This window comes from Nicotiana tabacum, chromosome 20 (genome assembly GCF_000715075.1).
Source record: "Nicotiana tabacum cultivar K326 chromosome 20, ASM71507v2, whole genome shotgun sequence".
NCBI classification, from domain to species: Eukaryota; Viridiplantae; Streptophyta; class Magnoliopsida; order Solanales; family Solanaceae; genus Nicotiana; species Nicotiana tabacum.
The window spans coordinates 89,491,809-89,515,102 of record NC_134099.1 but is presented as its reverse complement, the minus strand read 5'-3'; the positions used below and the strand labels follow the sequence as shown (position 1 = coordinate 89,515,102).

Below are 23,294 nucleotides of genomic sequence, written 5' to 3'. Positions count from 1 at the left end.
CCCAGATTGTTTGTGCATAAATTTTAGATATTTTTTTTAATTTTAATTATATCATTGACATTTTTGTAATTATAAAATATTAAAGAAGCTCTTTACTAGATTCTCTAAGCATTATATATAACCCGAAAGTCCCACGTTGGAAATACTTCTATAGAATAATTAATTAATGCAACTAATAAGGATAATTATAATACTATTATTTCAAAAAAGAAAATATCTGAAGTCAGAATTAAGTTGGTAATAAAAAAAAAAAAAAAAAAAGTAAGAGTTAAGTAACAAAAGAACATGGACACGTACGTCATGGAAAAAGGAATCACGGAAGAGGTAGGGTCAAGTCAAATAACTTCTCGCCAGCTCCGATTATATATGGTATCTAGTGTAGTGTAGTAGTATTAAAATTGTTATGCGCTTCGTTGCTGTCGCAGAGTAACTGTCTTTACTCTGTGAGTGAGTGCGTCTTTGATGTTACAAAGTTTTTATTAAAATAAAGACTTTTCTACCCGTACATGGCGAATTCTTCAGGTGAAAAAGGCGAAATGATCGAACAGCCTTTGCTAGATGCTTCTGAAACTCAAAAGGGTGGCTTCAGAACCTTGCCTTTCATACTTGGTATGTCGTACCTGTAACATAATAACCTTATTTCCGTCTATAATTTCTTGATAAACACCTGTAATTGCTCTTTACGGAGCTTAAATTTCATAATATTTTTGTCCATGGAGATTTTAATGAAATAGTTAGTGAGACGCATCTAAGGGTGTGGGGGAGGGAGAACCATGAAGTTTCGGGCTCGAAGCCAATGGGGGCAGAAAAAATACTTTCCCCTCTGCCTAACTGATGGGCAAGAGTTACTCGGTAACTGTGTTGGCGTGAAATACCAGGTACCTGGTAGAATAGTCCGTAAGCTGGCCTGGACACCATGGTCATATTAAAAATGAAGAAATATTTGGGGAGTCCTATTCTCTGTTTGATCTTTTTTTTTTTTTCATTTTAGTTAGGAAATGCTGCTTTGATCAATGAGGCGACTTTTGCTCTTTATCAAGCTTGAATTTGCTACTCCTTTTGTTTCAATTTATGTGATGCACATACATTTCTACATTTAGAAACACTTTAATTGTGAACTTCTCATTTTACCTTAATGAGATGATTTATTTTAAAAGTTTTTCGTTGTTTCTTAAACTCGTGCAACTATTCCTTATTTCTTAAGCTCGTGCCAAGTGAAAGGCGTCAAAGTGCATCACATAAAATGGGACGATGGTAGTAATGTTTTTGTCCTTGGAGATTCCAATGAAACAGTTGGGGGTCCTCTAATTCTCTGTTTAATCTCCTAGTTTTGATTTTGGTTAGGAAATGCGTTTTTTATGAATGCGGCGACTTTTGGTCTTTAACTAACTTGAATTTGATACTCCCTTCGTCCTCATTTATGTGAAACACTTTCCTTTTGAGTGTGTCTTAAAAAGAATTATCTTTTTTAATATTCAGAAATAATTTATTTTTAAGCTTCCCATGTCACCTTTATGAGATGATTTATCGCAGCACATATCTATTATGGCTTGTTTTAGATCACAAGTTTCAAAAGTCTTTCTTTCTTAAACTCCGTGCCCAGTCAAAGTGAAGTCAACCGGCGTCACATAAAAAATGGGATGGGGGGAGTAATTTTTTTTGTCCTTGGAGATTCCAGTGAAACAGATGGGTAGTCCTCTAATTCTCTGTTTGACCTTTTGTTTTTCTGATTTTGATTAGGAAATGTGGCTTTGATGAATGCGGCGACTAATGCTCTAACGCCTAATCTGATTCTGTATTTGATGAATGAATATCACATGGATATGACTACTGGGTCCAATATTCTCTACATCTGGTCAGCAACTACCAACATTGCTCCAGTTCTTGCGGCCTTTCTGGCAGATTCTTTTGTGGGTCGGTTCAAGATGATAGGACTGGGGTCTGTTGTTACCCTTGTGGTAAAGTTCATGCTTTTTAATTTCTTGTTGCTGACTATGATCTATGATGAACCTTATGGAAACTTCTGGACCTTTTATATTTGTATACTAGTGTTAGTCACTTACGGGAACCTTTCATTTGGCATTGCATACCTCGTGAGACCTGTCCTTCCCGTCCATTAGTTTTGTTTACCACACTTTCATTTGGATGAGGGCGACCACTATGGATGTCCGTATATAACTCATTTCCTCTCTTTATTTTGTTTCAACTACAAATAGCTTGTATTTCACTTAATGTATTTTCCCTTTTAAGACTTTAGGAAGAAGGTCCTTCAGATGAGATCGTCTTAGTGAACTGCAGGTCTTGTGATTTGAATGTGATAGCTTGGTCTAGTTTGTCATTGTGGTGCGCTAACTGAGACAGTATCAGTGAGGCTTAGAAAGCTATTAAGCTAGACTCTGGTGCAGTCCTCAGTCTAAAACTGGGATGTACGAAGGGCAATATGTAAGAAGTTCCAGGAAGTAACCATTTTAGCCATCACTTTTAGGTCCTAATCCTAATTATATTCCCATAATCTTTTCTAAGACACTAGTTTCAACCTTGGAGCTCTAGGTGAGATATTCTATTAGTAATATTTTAGAAAATTTGTACAAAAGGGAAGGAGACCTTTCCTCCTCTATGCCTCAAAGAGAAATGGACAAACCCCAATCTCTTAACAAATAAATGCGTGTACATGTAAGTAAATGCAAGAAGGAAAGGATTCTTCTGTGCAAAAAATTTGAGTATATTGTAAAGAGAGACTAATGTCCAAGCTTAATGAACCTAAATACGGGAACTTGAGAAGCATTTGAACGAAGTAGACTTAGCAAAGCAGCTATTAGTACACTTGCCAAAGACAATTCAGACTCCACATTCAAGGAGCACTGTTTAGCTAAGTAACTATTACTTCGATTGGCCTCACCATAACAATAATTCAACTTGTAGGTTAGAAGGCTCAGTAAGTATTTAATCTTCAGCACAATATCTTGTATTTGCCTTTGTATGTTTGCAGCACCTTGTATGACTGTAACTAACAAATTAGGGTCACATTCAATTATCCACCTCTGATACAAAGCTGCGATTAACATGAATATCATGTAGTCTCGGCAAATGTCATTCTATGTTTACCCAAAGTTTTAGAAATAGCAGCCATAAACTTACCAGTATGATCATGCAAATAAAAGCACAACCTGTGTTCCCATTTGATGCGACTGAGTCATCAGTTTTTAACTTGAGGGAAGGAGGAGGTAGCTAGCAATCAACATTAATTGCTTGATCCTTCACAATTTGAGAATTGAAGGAATCATTATCACCCATCTGTTGCAAAATTGTAATATAAAGAATCATAATGATCTGCTTAAACTTGGTAAATTTACCGATTATAATTCTAGCTATTCAATGTGTTTTGAAGGGGATGTTTCTGTTTTGGCTGACATCAGTGATTCCGCAAGCAAGACCTCCACCCTGTATCGGTTCCAACAACATTTGCAGATCAGCAGAGATGTTCCAACTCTTCTTCCTGTGTTCCTCTTTGGGCCTCGTTGCCATTGGAGCAGGTGCAATCAAATCTTCATCTTTAGCATTTGGTTCAGATCAGTTGAAACGGGAAGTATATCAAGAAAATGCGCGTGCAATAGAGAGCTACTTCAGCTGGTACTATGCCGTGTATGCTTTGTCTGTCCTGGTTGCTCTCACGTGTCTTGTTTATATCCAAGTTAACATGGGGTGGGCTTTAGGTTTTGGAGCTCCTGTTTTGCTGATGTTGTTTTCAACTCTTTTAATTTTTTTGGGTACTCCATTCTACGTGAAGCTGAAGCCTAAATCAAGCTTAATCACTGGGTTAATTCAAGTGATTGTAGCCTCTTACAGAAATAGATGTCTCAGATTGTCGTCACAGAGTGAAGATATGCTATACCATCAGAAGAAAGGATCAGTGATAGTTCTTCCTAGTGAAAAACTAAGGTAAGTTCATTCTTACCAATTGTTAGCTTTTCTGGTGGTCATCTTACTTTCTGTATATGCTTGAAAAAGAACCTATCAATATGGTAAATTTATATTTTGGTTATTTTGCCTATATGCTCTTTCGTCCTGAACTAAACTGTTATGTGATCCATCATTTTATTGCTGTTGCACTTCTCTTGCCTCTATAGGAAATTGTGAAGTTCATTGCTTCGACCTGTGTCAGCTGATGACCAATATAACTCAATGTGCTCCTGTCTCCAGCTTTTATTGTTTAAGGGTCCTAATGTCATGCTGTTCGATATTCATAAAGCTACTGGATGTTTTTTTGTTCCTGATATACTTGTTTGTATTGTGTTTTATCTTCAATTTGTTGCCTTTAGGTTTCTGAATAAAGCTTGCATTGTCCAAGATCCTCAACTGGATTTGAGCCCAGATGGAGAAGCAACAGATCCTTGGCGTCTTTGCACTGTAGATCAAGTAGAGGAGCTGAAAGCACTGCTCAATGTTGTTCCAATCTGGTTGACGGGAGCTATCATGAACATAAATATAAGCCAGCCCTCTTTTCCAGTACTTCAAGCGACTACCATGGATCGGCATATAGGTTCAAGCTTTGAAATCCCAGCTGCCTCCTTTGGCATCTTTGCTGTCATCGCTGCTATTATTTGGATTGTCCTCTATGATTGTTTGGTTCTTCCCATAGCATCAAAAATGACTGGAAAACCTGCTCATTTCAGCACGAAAGAGAGAATGGGGTTTGGGATGTTTCTTTCCTTCCTGTCAGTCTTAGTGATGGCAGTTGTGGAAGGTGTCCGGAGAAGTATTGCAATCAAGGAGGGGTACTCGGATGATCCACAAAGCGTGATACCTATGTCAGCAATGTGGCTACTTCCCCAAAATTGCCTTGCTGGCTTTGCAGAGGCCCTAAATGCCATCGGCCAAAACGAATTTTATATTTCAGAATTTCCTAGAAGCATGTCAAGTGTAGCTTCTGCTCTATTAGGAGTTGGTATGGGAGTGGCAAGCTTACTAGCGAGCTTTATAATGAGTACTATCAACGAATTGACGAGAGGAGGAGGGCAGGAGAGCTGGGTATCAAGCAATATAAACAAGGGTCATTTCGACTACTATTATTTGGTTCTGGCAGGATTAAGCGTGGTTAACCTACTGTGTTATATTGCTTGTAGTAGAGCTTATGGTCCATGTAAAGGAGAGAACAGGGAGATGATTGAAGAAGACTAGCCATGAATGGGAATAAGAACTTCTTAGATGTCTTAGCTTGAAAGGCGACACAGTTGCCAATCCACGTACTATTACTAGTCTATATCATGTCAATATTATACACGAACTAAATGCGAAAAGGGGAGGGATTAGAGCGGGAATAAGAACCCGTAGCATGGGGATAAGAACCTGAGATCAATTATGTTTTTAGGCAATGATGAGTTATCAGTGTGCATGCCTTTATTTTGAGCATGGCTGATGCTAATGTATGTATCAGAAGATAGTTTTAGCTTGGATTATTAAATGATTTGAAGCTTTATATACTTATCTTGTTGTACAGCTTGTCTGGGTTACACATTGACACCATATTTTATAACGTGACTATGGCGGATTATATCCTCATTCCTCAATATGGAAGTCCGCAGAAAATACTACTTAGGCAATCTATATTTGTACAGCTGAAGTTATCAAGGAAAATTAAACAAGATGTAATATTTATTCTGACAGGATCATACCCCAAATATGAATGTCAATCCATTACTTGGATTTCCATTTCTCCCTTTCCCCTCCCCTTCTTTGTTCCCAATGAAATAATTTGTCTTGGTTGATTGAATCCTGTATGCTTTTTCTTGATGATAGAGAGGACAATATTGGTGTTGCAGCTTTGGATAGTCATGACATCAGAGATAGAAATGAGACTTTTGAATGTGCTATTAGTAATATTTGGAAGACTGTCGAGATTTTATCTGGCCATAAGACAGAAATGAGTAGCTCTTTCATGAGAGAGAAGTGTCATGGGAAGATATTTGGGAGCTAACCAACTTGCTTGATCATATTGACTTTGTATATAATACTAGAAGTTTGAGCAAAAATAGCTCATAGTTTAGCTAGATTTTTTATTCCTGTTGGATTGTACAAGATGCTAAAGTACATTTGTACAATGTGTTATGCTGACGCATTAATGTAAAATTACCAATTTTCGAGAATAATTTAGCAACGAATTAGATATGTTAGGGAGTTAATAATAAAAGATAAAAGAATAGGGTACATTATTAAAAAGGTTGCATACATTAGGGTGCAAAACGCAAATAACTCTCACTTTTGTAACTGGGTCAAGCTCTAAAATCTAATCAAGCTGGGTGCCTTAGATTTCTTCCCAGTTGAAGCTGGATCATTGGCATAAGCAAAAGCTATGTCAAAGAACAACAATGGCGGACCGTGTGTTCAACGAAATCAGGAACATACTTACGATCCAGTGAGATCGTTAAATCGGATGGTGTCGGAGCCTTACTACCTATTTCACTTGCTCGTTTTCTTCTCCTACATCCCCATTCGATTCTCCGCTTCTCAGCTCCTCTCTCCTGCTCGCAACTCTTTCCTTCTTAAACGAGTATTTGCCCTTTCTCTACTTGACTCTCACTTTATTTACATAAGTTTTTATGTATGTGCAGCCATATTGATACAATACAATAGATGATGAGAACGATTTTCCTATGTAATATACTTGTTTGAAACTTTTTCACATTGACAATCCTACCGGGTATGTGCTACCTCCCATCGGCTGCACAAGTACTGGGTAACTTGCGCGCCAAGCTTTAGGCATATATGAAGAAATCACGACTTCGCTAGGATTTGAACCTGAGACGTCTATGGTTTTCTCCCACTGCATTAACCACTAAGCCACACCCTTGGGTAGTTTCAGTTTGTTCACTCATACTTTCATTTGTGCATATGCTGACAATTTGCCGTTTCATTGGCAGGAAATTCAAGTGTTTGTTGCATACTGCGTCTTGGCTGTTGTGAAGGTAAAATTGTGACCTGAAAAGGAGAAATCTATGTATACTTGTTGAATTGACATTGTTGTTTTACTTTTATGCATGACAGATTGTAAAGACAGAAAGCTGGGAATCCTTCATTCATGATACTTTATTTTTTGCTAAGGTTATATTTGTTCTTTTACTCCCTTTATCTTCATATTATTCTGCTATCTGTCATCATGATGCATAATATGTTTTCAAATAACTGAATATGACTCAATTTTGTTCAGAACGAATTACTCCTTGCAAAATATTTTCCTTTTTTGATAACTTGATTTGCAAATCTTTAACTTACTAAGTTTGTGCATACTTGAACATCAAATTTATTATGGGAAATCTGGTTTTAAGTTTTATTACCATTTGCAGCCAAGTGTTCCTTTATAGCTTCCATTAAATTCTTATTATTTATGGTAATATTTAACTCAAAATTGCTTCTTTACAGATTTTCCTTACTGCCATTGCTTTAGTTTTGGATTATCACTTGGCACTCTGGTACACATTGGCATTTTTAGGTGGGTCCTACTCTAGTTTTCAGTTTCCGATAAATCTAGCTGAAATTTGATGGGAAGGTTAAAAAGCACTATGATTGTTGTCATAATGTGATCCATGTATAAGCACTATGAGGAATCTATTTAGTAGATGGATGACTTACTGACTTTCTTAACCTTTCCAATTTCATTGTTACGCTTATTTGATAATATGATGGAGCTAAGACTCGGGTTAGGACAGTAGGAGGCGACTCTGAACACTTTCCAGTTATTACGGGGTTGCATCAAGGGTCTGCGCTCAGCCCATTCCTATTTGCCCTGGTGATGGATGCACTGACTCATCATATTCAAGGGGAGGTTCCATGGTGCATGCTATTTGCTGATGACATTATTCTAATTGACGAGACAAGAGGCGGCGTCAACGAGAGGCTAGAGATTTGGAGACATGCTCTTGAGTCTAAAGGTTTCAAGTTGAGTAGGACGAAGACGGAATACCTCGAGTGCAAATTTGGAGTTGAGCCGACGGAAGCGGGAGTTGAAGTGAGGCTTGACTCTCAAGTCATTCCCAAGAGAGGTAGTTTCAAGTACCTTGGATCGGTTATTCAGGGGATCGGGGAGATTGACGAGGATGTCACACACCGTATAGGGGTGGGGTGGATGAAGTGGAGGTTAGCGTCGGGAGTCTTGTCTGACAAGAAAGTGCCACCGTTACTAAAAGGTAAGTTTTATAGAGCAGTGGTTAGGCCTGCCATGTTGTATGGAACTGAATGTTGGCCGGTAAAGAACTCACACATCCAGAAGATGAAAGTAGCAGAGATGAGGATGTTGAGGTGGATGTGCGGGCATACAAGGATGGATAAGATTAGGAATGAAGATATTCGAGAGAAGGTTGGGTGTGGCCCCCATGGAGGACAAGATGCGGGAAGTAAGACTCAGATGGTTCGGGCACATTCAGAGGAGGAGCACTGATGCACCGATGAGGAGGTGTGAGCGACTGGCTGTAGTGGGCATGCGGAGAGGTAGAGGAAGACCTAAGAAGTATTGGGGAGAGGCGATCAGACAGTACATGGCGCGACTTAGGATTACTGAGGACATGACCCTTGATAGGGAATTATGGAGGTCGAGCATTAAGGTTGTAGGTTAGGGGAGAGTGTGAATATTTCTACAGCACAATAGAGTGAGACTATCCAGTTAGGAGTTAGACTAGGAATGTCATTGGTCGTCTATTGACGCAGGGCTTTACCTTCTAGTTGTATTATACCAGCCATCTATTTCGTATTTCGTATTTCGTATTCTGTATTTCATATTTCATATCTCTTATATATTGTTGTTATTTTTAATACGCATTTTTATGGTACTAATATATCATCTCCTATTGCTTTTTGAGCCGAGGGTCTCCTGGAAACAGCCTCTCTACCCTTCGGGGTAGGGGTAAGGTCTGCGTACATATTACCCTCCCCAGACCCCACTTGTGGGATTATACTGGGTCGTTGTTGTTGTTGTTGCATCTAAACTTGGTAATTTTATCTAATTCTTTCATTGTGTCGATTTCTTCCTTCCAGTTATACACATTATAGCGCAGCAGCCTCCATATGAAGGACTAGGTACTCTTGCTACTCCAATTTTTTGGTTTACCATACTTGGATAAGCTTCCTGTAAGGTTACAATAGTTTTTTCTATAGTTATCTTAGCATAATAAGGTACACGGTGTGTGCTTATAAAAATAAAATAAAAAGGCACACTGAGTGTTAATGTAAATGTCCAGGTTCTTCAAATCATTTGACACCATTGCAGTTGGAGACTTTGCTTACTGAAGGGAATACATCACGCTTTTGGCTGGTTGGTTCTCTGCAGTTTTTTATCGGTATTTTCTACTTAGTGTTGTGGCCCTCTGAAGGTAAAAAAACATAAATGTTTCTATTTTGGTGATTGTGAATGCTTAGGAAATTTGGTGCATACTCTTGAAAGGTAGTTGTGTGAACAGAAACTTACAAGGCCTTTGAAAATCTCCTGTCTGCTATATAAGCTTTTGCGTTATCCTGTATTCCTTGAGTAGTTGAGCAAACAAACTTTGAATGTTCTTGGCTCTGTAATGTTGTCAGCATTATGTTTTTAGCTTTATTCTTGTCGTGCCCAAGTGTTCTCCGTCAATTCATACTCTTTCTTCCATATATCTATTATTTTTTTCAGATTCTTCCGCGTATCTAATACAGAAGCAAACTAGCAAATTTAGTTATAATTCTTTCAAAATTACAATAAATGAATGCGTAGATGGTGCTAAATAGAGCAAGCATGCTGCTTGATTAGAATGTATAACTAATACAATCTCCGTATTTGTTCCCTCTTATACTTTACTGATAGTCACCTTTGGCAGGTCGAATTTCGTGCTTTCTCCACACCGGCTTGTGTATGCACAAGTTCCTTTTTCCCAGAACTCTCAATAACGTGAGTGCTATGCTCCATTATGATCAAAACTATCATACAAACTTAAGAGAGGCATTTTATGAAGTGAAGTTAGTTATTTGCTCACCCAAATTTGAACTTTTTGAGAGCTTCTTTTTTGGTTGGAAATGCACTTTCTTATATATTTTCTTGAACAGATACTCAAACGCAAATTTATCTTTTGGGACTGTTGATATTGGACTCTTCCCTAATGCTGCTGAAAAAATTGGCATTCCTCTTGGTGTGTGATTGTTTACTCTACCGTTACATGTGTTAAGTGAGCTGGATTTATTGGTTTTGTGGTGTTGAAGTGCTAAACCTGTTTTGTTTGACTTTTCTATTGACTGGTTCATTTGGAGATCTAATGCAGGAAGCTTGAACCAACTTCCAGTGTACATTCTATTTGAGAATGCTATAGAGGTTGCACGCTTTCCAGAGTTTGATTCTGAGCCATATGTTTTTGGTCCTACCATTACAAAGGTATTCTCTGCTACCATATTGTGCAACAGTTTCGTCTGCCTTCCTTTTCTTTTTCTAAGCGGATCTCATATATCCTATTGCATATTTAAACTGTTTGCTTCCAATTTGTGCCTTTTTCTGTTTCCGTATATTTGACGTTTATAATTTGTGTCATTGAAACCATCTCCGGCTTGGATGATAGATTGAACCTGCTAAAGACTAATCTTTTCTTCTATAACACATCTTGCACAGTTCTGGATATAGTAAATATGCACAACTGATCAGCGAAATTCAATTGGCTCCCACTATTTTCCCTTCTTTTTGTTCCTGCATCCCCTTATTGCTTTCCTAGTCTTAGGACTAGCCAATGTTAGCCTAAGTCCAGTTCCCTACAAAAAGCTTTCATACATGACTCGTATAGTGGACCCTTCCTTGAGTAAGCCTGGGAACCCGTAAGAAGATAAGTAGAGTCACATTCTCCCGGTTAACATCTGATCACAAATTAGGTAATTGTGTGCTGGTGAAGATTTGGGCTACTTTATAATCTGGTCCAACTAATTTTTGCCGCAACAATATGTTAAATAATTCTTCTCTACTCAGGACAAGGCAAGTAAATATTCCAAGTAAATACAGAATATATCTGATATCCTAGTTCAATGAATATAAGATGTTTTTTTTTGGTAATAAAGATAGATATGGTATTAAGCAAACATATGCGTACAGAGATGTTGGTGCCCAGGTAGCACCATATTACAAACTAAGTCATTACTAGTACTAGCTATATTGTTTGTAGTATCCCTAACGAATTTATCATTACAACAGCCAAAAAAGTTTGAGATTATGTGAGAGTTACTCCTTTCATGCACTGCAGGTCATTGATCTGGCAAGGCCCATGCACTAAGCGGCAGTGAGCATGTAGTTGATACACCTTGCTTGTCTTCATCCCATATTTTTTTAACAAAATGTGGTGCTTGTTCAAAAACCTGTATTGTAGAATTCCCTTCCAAAAAGCTTCCTGAATTTGCTAGTTGATCTACTAATCTATTTTGTTCTCTGTACGCATGGCTAACTATTGGATCATGTAGCTTCCCCAGCAGGTGTCTGCAGTCAGTCAATAGATTAGCATATATTAAATCCTTAGAATCAATCTCCTCGTGAAGTGGCATCAGGTTGTGTAGTACCGCCAATGTAAGTCCCTGTAATAATGCATATATTTCTGTGGCAATAGTCGATTGAGAAGGTATGTTACCTGAGAAACCTAGAATCCAGTTCCCATTTTGATCCCTAATTATTCCTCCAATACCATTTCTATTGGATTCTGATGAGTGTGCCCCATCAGTATTTAGCTTATATATGTTAGGTTTTGATGGTATCCATTTTAGGGGAACCCTGACACGTCGTTGTATTTTATGTTGTGAAGCAACTAGGTAATAAAATTCAGTTGCTTGTTGTGTAGTAAATTGAAGATTAATAGATTTATGCATGCCTTCATGAACATTCTTGTTTCTGGTGATCCAAATGTTCCACAAACTTAAAGGTAAATAAGTACGTGGATTTAGATTGTACGGTAATTTATGGTCTTTGTAATTAACTAAAGGAAATAGTCATTCTTGTGGTGTATTGAAAGTATGCAAACTATTTATATATCTTCCCATACCCATTTCATTCCAGTAATTTTTCGCATTAACATAGGTTAGAAATAGATGACTTAAAGATTCGTCTGCTTCAGGACAGTACGCACATTCCGCGTTAGTAATAATGTTGAGATGTTGCAGAAATTGAAATGTTGGTAGCCTATTATGATTAAGTAACTAAATGAAATATCTAATTTTGGGATGTACAGATAGGTCCCATATCCACTTGAAATGAAATATTGCATTATGGTTATCAGTGGGTTGATTTTTCAAGGCTTTGTACATTGATTTAACCATAAATTTTCCATCATTTGTTAAAGCCCAGAAATACTATCAGCTTTTTTATTGTAAGTGGAAATGTAAGGAGTCATTATTAGATTTTTTATGTCATTTGTAAGTTGAAAAGGCAATACAAGTATTGGAATTGTAGATTGACTCAATTTTTATTTTTTGATGTGTCAAAGGAAAAGGCCCGCTTATTAATGAACGAACAGTAAGCCCAGCCTTTACCCACGTGTCGTCCCAAAAATTAATGTGTGCACCTGTTCCAATTTGCCATTGTAATCCTAATTGACAATATTGCCAACCTTTTAGTATGTTACGCCAAGTTGTGGAGTGATTGCTAGAAGATGATAAATGTACGAATTTATTGATTAATACTTTTGCCCAAAGATTTTGGGGTGAATGGAAGACTCTCCATGCTAGACTTGCAAGTAATGCCTTGTTCTTTTGATGAAGGCTCTGAATTCCTAAGCCTCTTATTTCTCTAGGTGTTGTAATTTTCCTCCATTTTACAAGATGCATTTTTTTCCTTGTTGTGGTAGTTCCCCATAGAAAATTACGCTGGTACTGTTCCATCTTACTAAGAATGGTTGTAGGAATGTGAATATATTTCATAATGTGATTTGGCAAGTTATTGAGGGTTGAATTGATTAGTGTAGCTCGTCTTGCCATAGTAAGGAAATTGGTTTTCCATCCTGCCAGTCTAGATTTAAAATTATCTAATAGGAATTGAAAGTCAGTCTTTTTTTTTTGGCGTGATTGGAACATTGAGAATCCTAAATACTTACCAAAATTTGTTCCTTCCTTTACTTGGAAGCATTCTATTGCAAAGTTTCTATCATTTATTGTACAGATTTTTGAAAAGAATAATTTTGATTTCTCAAAATTTATTCTTTGGCCTGAATGTTTGCTAAAATGATTGATTACATCTATAATAGCATTGCAACTTTTAGTAGTAATTTTTTAAAAAAGTATAATATCATCTGCAAAGAAAAGATGTGAGAGTTGTGGGCCTTTTTTTGCAATATTGATTGGTTGCCATTGTAGATATTCTACAGACAAGGTAATGCTACGTGAAAACATTTCCATGCACATTATAAACAAGTATAGTGATAATGGATCACCCTGTCGAATGTCTCTGGATGGTGAGAAATAAGGAGTACGTGATCCATTAATGAGAATTGAAGTAGAGGTTGTAGTAACGCAAGACATGATTAACTAAATCATAGATGGAGGGATATTAAAGTAGAGGAGTGTTTTCCTAATAAACGACCATTCCAGTCGATCGAAAGCTTTTTCAAGATCTAATTTTAGTAGCATATAACTATTTTTCCTTTAATTTTCGCAAAATGATTTAAAGCTTCTTGGACTATTATGGCATTGTCAGAAGCTCGTTTGCCCTGTTGAAAACTAGTTTGTGTTCGTCCTATTATTGCAAAGATAATAGGCTTAAGTCTATTGACAATGATTTTAGTTATAATCTTGTAAGTGGTGTTACAAAGACTTATTGGCCTAAATTGTTAGATGGTCTGTGCATGCCTCACTTTTGGTATGAGCATATGTATGTTTGATTTAGTATTGGTGGTATAATCCTAGTATTAAAAATTTCGCGACAAAATTGTTTAACCTTGTTACCTACGTCAGGCCAGTACTTTTGATAAAAGAAAGGATGAAGTCCATCTGGACCAGGTGCTTTATAGGGACCAAAACTAGGGACCAAAACTGAATATGGCCTAAGTAATTTCATTGTCTTTGAGAGGTTCGTCTAGAGTCTGATGGTCTATAAGATTTAGTAAATTAGAGTTTGAGTCAATGTTAACAGTAGTTGAGTGGTCTTGCTCAGTGGTGAAAGATTCTTATAATAAATGAGTATATGTTCTTGAATGTCCTTTTGGTCATAACTCCATTTACCTACCGAATCTCTCGGGGAAGTTATTCTATTTCTCCTACGTCTATGTAAAGTAGACATATGGAAAATTTTTGTATTGGTATCCCCTTCATTAAGCCATGTCACCCGTGATTTTAATTTCCAAAAGTCTTCCTTTATTCTAAGGATACTACTAAATTCAGTAGTCAGTTGTACTTCTAAGTTTTGTAGGAAACAACTAGTTGGATAGTGGATAGAAGATTGTATTCCTGCTAGCCTAGCTAGTATTTTCCTCTTACGATTAAAAATGTTCCCAAAGGTAGTATGATTCCAAGATGTGACTATTTCCTGGAATTTAGTAATGGTTTCCATGAGGGGCGGTGTATCAGCCCATGTGTTGTGTACCAAATGATGAAATTGTGGGTGTGACATCCGCATGGTTTCAAATCTAAAGATTTTATTAGAAGAATGTCTTTTAGTTTCTAAAGTTATTAGTAATGGACAGTGGTCAGAGTATGTTCGAGGTAAATGTTGCACTGTAGCCTCAGGGTACATATTAATCCAGTCATAATTTGCAAAAAAGCGATCAAGTCTTTCTAGAATTGTATGACCATTTTTACGTTTATTTGTTCATGTGAAACGACTACCTCTAAAACCTAAGTCTATTAACTTGCAATAATTAATACAATTTGCAAATTTGTCTGCCCTAGTAACACTAATAGGAAGCCCTCCAAACTTTTCTCGTGAATATAAAATCTCATTGAAGTCTCCCCCTATTAGCCATGGATAATTAAAATTTTCATGCAAATTCATTAAGTTGTCCCAAAGCAAATCACGTAATTGGTAAGAATTACTAGCATAAATTGCCGATAAAAGCCATTTAGGTTTAGTGGGACATACCTGGACAAGGCAGTGAATTTCTTGTTCAGACATCCTCAATTCCTCAACAACAATTAAAGCTTCATTCCATAGCACAACCAAACCTCCTACGAGGCCATTAGCGGACACCTGGGCCATGTTAGTGAAATTGAAAGTCTGACGGACTTGTCATGACCCCGGTTCGCCCTCCGTGAACCATCGTGACGGCACCTAGTCTCTACGACTAGGTAAGCCTAAAATGCGGAAGATAAACCAATTTGCAGAAGAAAAACAATTTAAAACAGTAATAGAGTAATAAAACAGCGTTTAAAAGTGTCGCTCGGCATACATAATATTAACTCTCAAAAACTAATACTTTTTCCCAAAACCCGGAAACCCATGAATCACAAGCTACGAATATAATAAAAATGCTCTAACTCCGGAATGTCTACATCAACAGAAAAGATAGAAGGGCTATCACTACAAGATAGAATGGAAAGGGACTCCTTGGTCTGCGGACGCCGCAGATATACCTCGAAGTCTCTGGAGCAGTCGCCTCGCCTCAAGGGTGATAGGATTGGGTCGAAGTACCTGGATCTGCACATGAAAAACATGTGCAGAAAGGGCATGAGTACACCACAACGGTACTCAATAAGTGTCAAGCCTAACCTCGGTCGGGTAATGACGAGGAAGGTCAGGGCCCTACTGAGATAGAATAAAAATATAAGGTATGACAGAATAAGATAAGCAGTACAGTTGAAAGCTAACAATAAGAATTTAATACAGGAAAATAAGGAACTCAATAACTGAAACAGAGGCAAAAACAATCACAAGGAAATACCACTCTTCACAAGGATAATAATCGGGAATCTCTCAGTATCCCGAGGATCTCTAAGTACCCTCAATATATATACCAGGGATCTCTCGGTATCCTCAATATATGCTAGGAATCTCTTGGTATCCCGAGGATCTTTTGGTATCCTCAATATACGTGCTAGGGATCTCTCGGTATCGCGCACCTCAGCTCAAATCATAAATTCGTGCAAGGGATCTCCCGGGATGCCGTCCCGTAGTCCCAAAGTAAAACATGCATCAACAACACAAGGAATACTCAATTAAGCTCAATTTCGTACCAAGTAAACAGATAATTCTAACCTAACATGCTTCACATAATGCAATTAAGGCCGTTTAAGCAATTTAGTCAATTAAACATGCTTTTCTAAGCTAACAACAGGCTTAAATTGCAAGTAGTATAAAACAGGAAAAGGAAGACAATTGAAATTACTTAAAAAAAAACGGGTTTTCAATAATTAGCTCAAGTACGCACTCGTCACCTCACGTACAAGACATTTCAATTATCAAATATACCAAATCCTAAGGGGAAGGTCCCCCACACAAGGTTAGGCAAGTCACTTACCTCGAACCAGCTCAAATCAATCTGAAACCACGCTCTTGCCACGAGTACTCGACTCCAAATGGCCCAAATCTATTCAATACAATTGCATAATGTAAATAACACTTCAAGTAACTGATTCTACAATTAAATTCTGAGCTAATACGCGAAATTAGGTAAAATGACCAAAATGCCCCTCGGGCCCACGGCTCGGAATCGGGTGAAATTTACATTTTCAGAAACCCCGTACTCTCACGAGTCTATACATAACAAGAACACTGAAATCGAAGTTCAATTGGCCCCTCAAATATCCATGTTAAGGTCTCTTAATCTTAAGCCCTAATTACCCATTTGTTTCAAATTTTTCACCACTAATTAGGTCTTTAATCATATATAAACGAGTTATGAAGTCAAAAATGTTAGTGTGTTTCTAGAAGGATTGCTAGAACTGCCCTATAATTATCTAACAGAGATCTAAAATGGCGCCTAAGCTCTGGATTGTGAGAACCCCTACAGTTCCAGACTATAAGATTCATGATATTAGAAACGTTGGTCGTGACTGGTGGAGTTGGAATCAGGGGATTGACAACAGTTGTTGTCATGTGATCCTGATACTCCATGACGGGAGGAAGTTGACGAAGAGTCGGAATTATCACCATCGAATATTTTCCTGCTTCGCGATTTGTTGTTACACGAAAGTTCAGGCTGCATGAGATCATTTCTGGAGGACACTTTAGGATGAATTTTTTTTCGTACTGTTCCTTTAGGTTGTAGAGATGAATTCCTTTTAACCATAAGAACTCTGTCCTTGTCTCCCCCAACTCCGCCAGAATCTCCGCTAATTCCTGCCTTGTTTGCATGTCTAGTTCGTTGGGAGATAGAGGTAGAGTGGATGGTGAACTTTCTTGTGGTGACAGTGTCTCGCTCGGGCTGCTGGGACTGGAGTATGGAGAAAAAGGGTTGAAGGAGTTGAGGTGTTGGAACCATGGAGCATAAATCTGCCCCATGTGATGTGGAGGTAAAATGGCAGTAGATTGGTCATTGAGGTGGGAATCGGAATCTGGGGATGCATGGGGTAATTCCACTGGTGGGGATTCGATGTTGATGCTTGATGCTCTAATAGCAGTGGAGTTTGAGTGTTGTACCATTGATTTTGAGCGTAACCCTCCATCCCCAATCTCATCCCCTCTGTGACTATTTCCGCAAAGTGTGTGGGATTCTGAACAAGGAGAACAACTTCCTGATTGTTGAGTTCCATTGTGAACACAAGAGCGTAGCCCTGTAATCCCATCTCCAACCACGATTGAAGCGGAAGATCCATCGTGTTGGGTTGAGATGTGTAGACTAGTGGTGTGTTTATGTGTGGGAGTTGTGGGCCTTGCATATTCAGGTGTGGAAGATGAAAGAAGTGATTGTTGTCTAGGTTCCTTAGGTAAGTTGGGTTGTGATATGCTGGGAATGTTGGTCGTTGCATTTTGATTTAGTGTAGAAAGGGAAGGTGGTGCAGTGATAATATGAGGTTCTTGGCAGTCGTGGCAGTGTTATTTAGAGAAGAAATTATTAAATTAGCAGAGTTATTTTGTGTTTTAATTATGGGATCCTGGTGGGTATCACATGCAAAGTAATTATTAGGTTTGTATGGGAAATGAGGTAGGCTAGGGGCGTAGGCTACTGTAGCATGCAACTCATTGTTGCTGCTATCTACGTGGATCCTAGAGGGCTCTTTTATGGCTTGTGAATAGGAAGCCTTGGCTTCTGATGATTGATCAGTATTGCTATGATGTGGAAGGTGTATCTGATGTGGCGTGTTTAAGTTAGTAGGCGTGCTCTGATCTTTAATGCCTAGTAGCGATATAGGAGATGGATTATTATGGGAAGATGTAGAAAATTTGTTATTGGAGGGTATGGTCTGTGGCCCTATGAGTTCTATTGAGGAGTAGGTATTTGTTTTGTCGTGTTCAGATTTAATAGTGGTCTTAGTCCGTCACTTAGTGGGCTTGTTGAATTTATTTTATCCAAGTCCATATAATTACCCATATGATTTTCTAACTCAGTTAATCCATTGAATTTGTTACTAAGTAGGTTAGTATTTTGTGATTGTTGGAGGGCCACTGGAGGCCTAGTAGCGAAAGTAGACTTACCTGTAGTCATTTGTTGCCCTGGCTTCACCGCCACCTGCGCCGCCCTATTGTTGACTGTGTTGCGACTGTTGGTGTGGCGTTGCAAAGGTTTCTTTGGAATACTTACTATTTTCCACTCTGTTTCTTGAGTTGAGTCATTTTGGGTTGATGTTGAAGAGTTGCTAGTAGGTTGAGTTGGTGATTGTTGTTGTGTAAAAAGACAGTTATAATTTGCATGACCAAACTATCCACATCTTGTGCATAATAGATTAAGTTCCTCGTATAGTAGCATCTGCTTGTGATGTCCTATGAGGATATGGGATTTGAGTGGTTTTTCTAGTAGAACTTCGATACATATACGCGCATACCTGCCCCTAGTGGTAGATGAGGTGCAGGCATCCACCTTTAATAACTGTCCCAACTTAGATCCCACCTTTTGTAATATTTGCTCGTCATAAAACTCAGTAGGAAGTTCCGGTAAACGAACCCATATGGCTGAGTATGTGAGTTGTGTAGATGATGCTATGAATTTTGGCTCCCATTGTCTAACTGATAGAAAATGATTTAGAACAAACCAGGGACCTCCATGTAGTGCCTAAGCATGTTCTCTTCTTTTTGAAATTTAATGAGGAAGAAGTCAGAGCCTAGATCAATGAGGGGTAGATCTTCGGTTGGATTCCATAAGGCAAGAAGCTTGTTTTGTAGTAGGTGATGTGCTATCTTACTACCAAATACCTTAACTATTACTAAGTATTTCCATGGTGTATATAAACGGCATTTCTCTTCAGTAGTGATAGGTATAAAGATGTCTTCATCTTGATTGCTGTTGAGACTTTCATCCGATAGATCCAGTGTATAGTTGATACTCTGTTGTATATGAGGAGTTGTTGTGGGGTGTTTATTAGAGATTAGGGTTTGAAGGAAAGAGGGTGAAGGTGTGATTGGTGTTGTATCATCAATTTGCATCGAGCCTATATCTGGCGGTTCATTTATTGTCTTGTTGTAAGAAGCTTTTGTTGTAGAGTCATTCACTGCTGGTTGAATTTGGTATGTTTGCTGTATATGATTATAGTTTATGAAGAAAAGCAGTATAACAGGAAGTAGTATTGGAGTTTTAGAGAGAGAAACTCTCACATCTTTCTAAAGTTTGTGCAGAGCTGAAGGAAAAATGAATATAAGATGTTATGAATCTCAGATACATTCTAATATATGACTTCATTAATCCTTTTGACTTTTAATAAATTCTACTAAAAGATCAAACACAGCCACAATATGAGGCTTTCTGCCAAAATAACTCTTCATTAATATTTTTTCTCCTCCACCAGTGCAATTACGTGGAATGGAACAATGGAGCACTTCCCTCTTCCTAGCATTATACCACCTTAGATCTCCAAGTGATTCTTTTATGCGATTGTTGTGAATTTTTTATCAAAGAAATATTTCTCTGGGCTTGTTGACCTACTAGCACACTCAATCCATCAGCATTTTATATATGTGTGTTTACTTTGAATATTTGGTTTTCAAACTTCACAATTAAATTATTTAAAAATATTTTGATAAAAACAAATTGAATTAACAGAAAGAGATAAACAACTAACAAATAGGAAAGTAAAGCATAGTGAATAAGTCATACACAGTTCAGCCTCGTGATTGTTAAATTTAGTGGCGAGAAAACAAGGTTAGTTTTGCTCTCCGAGCTATATTTGTTTGTTCTGAAGCATGATACTTAGCAATACCGTATTCCTTCTTTAGTGAAAATAGAGGTACTTGAATTTGGCATCTTAGAATCAGTTTTAACTTTTCCTTCTCGAGATTTCAGTTATCTGTATTCTGTTAATGCTGGAATTCTGTGCTGATGACATTTGCAATTTCTTTATTGCAGAAACTTCTTTGTGGCCGTTTTGAGCTTGACAAAAGACTTCTGGATTATGTAAATGGAAAATAGGTAACGATGACCCGCAATTGCTTGAGAACCTTAAATAATGTAACAATTATTCTCAATGCCTCAACTTACATGCTCTCCATCACTGTGTATATGTAATCTTCTTTGCTGCTTGTGTTCGTTCTCAGAACCTTCTAGACTTGTTGAACATAATGTTTTCTTGGATTCTTCATGCCTTGGTACAATTCTCGTGATACTGCTTCCAGAGGGTGTATTTCTCATACTTCTAAAGCTTCATGCTTCTGTCTCTTGTTAAGTGGGTTATAAGTAGTCATCTTATAGATTTGAACAAACACAAATTTTCACCTATTAATTTGCATATACTATTTGTCTGCGTCATATGTCAGACTGAAACTCGCTCATGAAAGTGCTAGGTAGCTATTATCATGAAAAGAAAAACACATGTAGACCCTACGACACAACGTCAAGTAGTTCCTGCTCTTGCTTTATTTTGGGTGAAGTGAGAATTGTATCTTTGCTTGAACAACATCCCTATTTATTTGAAAATATATAGTTTTGTCTCCATCCAACGCATATTATCTAATCCCTTGCATAGCAGTAAGTTCAAATCCGCTTACTTCCTGAACCCTTGGAACAACTCAATATCTTGTTTGCTATCTTTTTTCCTTGGAAGCATCTTTGTTCAGTGAAAAAAATATGTTACCTGCTAGAGAATGCATTTTTGACCTCTCTTCTTCACCCTGTTCTCATTTGATCATCAAAGTTAGGTACTTGTATGGGGGGACTTTGTTCATCCAATAAAATGTAGTAGACCTATATTGTCATTAAACATAGGAACTATCCCCATTGTGTCGCATTTTACCCCAATGATAGAATGAATTGCTTGATTCCTTGTTTTATGTGTTTCATGTTTGGCATACTCTGGAACAAACAATTTAGGTTATCATTTGTCAAACATTGTTTCTCTAATTCATGGGGTTGTGAAACTACCATTTGTTATGCTCTGTAGATATATTTATTACCTTTAGCCTGAGAGAATTACTGCTTCGCAGTTAGGAATGAGATATGCTAATTTTAAGTTTATTCATGTTTTAACCCTTGTAAATGAATGTTTGGTTAACCAAAAAATGCATGGAACATTCCTGCAGGTCAAACATGAACAGTATTTGCTGTCTTCCTTTTGTTTCATCTGAGCGTTGGGCTTTTGACCTTCCAACCCCAATAGAAGATGTTATTCATTCTCATTCGGTTTCTCAAGCTACTTAATCGCTTCTGTTCTTCCTTCAAATTTCCTGTCAAAACTGTAGGCAAACATGTTAAGGGTGCTGGATCAGAGATATGATTCATACTTGACATAGTTAAAAGAGGGAAATGAGAACCTTATTATGCTGCAGTCATTAGGTCACTGGTTTTGGATTTGTACACTGCAGTTCAAATAGTGCCTTTTTGACCACAGGGAAACAATTTTTTTTTTCTCAGTTTTTCAAGTTCCTTTGATTCGGATGCATGCAAGTGAATGACATAAAACCTGCGTCTGGAAGTTTTCTATATATCTATTGTTTGGTTAAAATTATTGAACTGGATCGTATTTGCTTCTCATTTGGCTAGTATTGGATCTAGTGCCGAAAGAAGGTGAAATGTCAATAATTCTATTCCAAATTATACAAAACGTTATAAAAAACAAGTTCAAACAGAAAAACAAAAAATGTTCTTTTCTATAGTTCTAAATTTTCACTTCACAGAAACAAAATGTGTAATGTAACTCCTATCGCCTTCCCTTTGTATTTAACTGTTGTTCATTAATAATATTAATTAGTTATTGTATATTGTATAAAATAACATTTATTAGCGACTGTATTTGGATTCAAGTGTTGTTCATTAGTAATATTACTTACTTATTGTGTATAATGGAGTAACATTTAGGGTGAATTACACTAAATACCCTTGTAATATGAAGCAGTTGCAATATATCCTTATTTTAAAACCAAACACTTGGCCCAGTTGGTTTGGAGGGCATTCATCCATACTGTCATGGGCTGCTTTCCAGACACGCCCCATGACCCCTTGGTCGCGCCCCATGGCGGCCTAGCAAGTCTCACAATGCCTAGCGCCATGGTCGGCCCCGTGGTCTTGGCTGGGCCAAGTGACAAGCGCGCATGCGCCTCTGTCGCCCTACCGATGCCTCTCGCCAGCGGCTGGCCAATGACAACAGCGCCGTGCGCACTGACAATGTCGAGCGCACAGATCCTGATGCTTCGCTAGTGCCCAGCTGCAGGCCCATTCCAGCAGCGCCTCGCGCACAGACCCTGATGCCAAGCACCAGCGCCCAGCCTCAGGCAAACACAACAAGTGTCGTGTGCGCCAACAACACCGCGCGCGCAGACCCTGACCCGCAAGACAAAGTTGCTGCCATCGGACTTGTTTCTACATTGTAATAAACTAAGTCCTTTTCATTGTAATTATAGGCTAGTTCACATCATTTTCATTCAGTGTGCTTCTACAGCTTTATTAGGACTAGTCATGTAACTTTGGTTTATTTTTTTTAAGCATTATTAGGGGGGATCAAGTAATTAATTTTTTGTACTGGTGTCTCTCCCCCTCGACACTGCATCTTTTGTAATCAGCTTTCATTTATCAATAAAATCATCATCATCATTCAAACTCAATTCTCTCTCAGCTTCCGCAATTGCTCGTGATATTGATTTTCCCGTACGGCACTAACAATCTAGTCTAGCGTGTGGAGGGGACCTCATTGGCGGACAGCAACCGCACTGACATCGGTTGCTTAGTCTTACGTTGCTCTTCCAAAGAACATCAGGAAGACACCGCGTAACAATACATATGATATGGGATCAATCCTTCCTCAATACTTTC

General features: G+C 38.0%; 2 protein-coding genes across 4 annotated transcripts; both read left to right on the top strand.

The window, feature by feature from the left end:
• Positions 1-391: 391 nt before the first annotated feature.
• On the top strand, positions 392-5,496 carry LOC107779831 (protein NRT1/ PTR FAMILY 1.2). 2 transcript variants are annotated; one of them, XM_016600329.2, is made up of 4 exons: positions 392-609; positions 1,741-1,958; positions 3,389-3,939; positions 4,320-5,496. In XM_016600329.2, the coding sequence occupies exons 1-4, from the start codon at positions 507-509 to the stop codon at positions 5,176-5,178; spliced, it is 1,731 nt and encodes a 576-aa protein (XP_016455815.2). In that variant the 5' UTR covers positions 392-506; the 3' UTR covers positions 5,179-5,496. The 2 variants fall into 2 exon arrangements, with proteins under 2 accessions (XP_016455815.2, XP_075096031.1); XM_075239930.1 differs by lacking the exon at positions 1,741-1,958 and having other exon boundaries at positions 415-609.
• Positions 5,497-6,267: 771 nt separating this feature from the next.
• Positions 6,268-21,990, top strand: LOC107779830 (uncharacterized). Of its 2 annotated transcripts, XR_001646697.2 has the most exons (12): positions 6,268-6,547; positions 6,918-6,962; positions 7,042-7,098; positions 7,417-7,486; positions 9,025-9,066; positions 9,228-9,301; positions 9,837-9,907; positions 10,063-10,145; positions 10,275-10,384; positions 11,235-11,278; positions 20,400-20,462; positions 21,569-21,990. XR_001646697.2 is itself a non-coding variant. In XM_016600328.2 (11 exons), exons 1-10 carry the CDS (start codon positions 6,350-6,352, stop codon positions 20,460-20,462), a joined length of 813 nt encoding a protein of 270 aa, XP_016455814.1. In that variant the 5' UTR covers positions 6,271-6,349; the 3' UTR covers positions 21,569-21,990. The 2 variants fall into 2 exon arrangements, 1 of the variants encoding a protein (XP_016455814.1); XM_016600328.2 differs by lacking the exon at positions 11,235-11,278 and having other exon boundaries at positions 6,271-6,547.
• Positions 21,991-23,294: the final 1,304 nt, after the last annotated feature.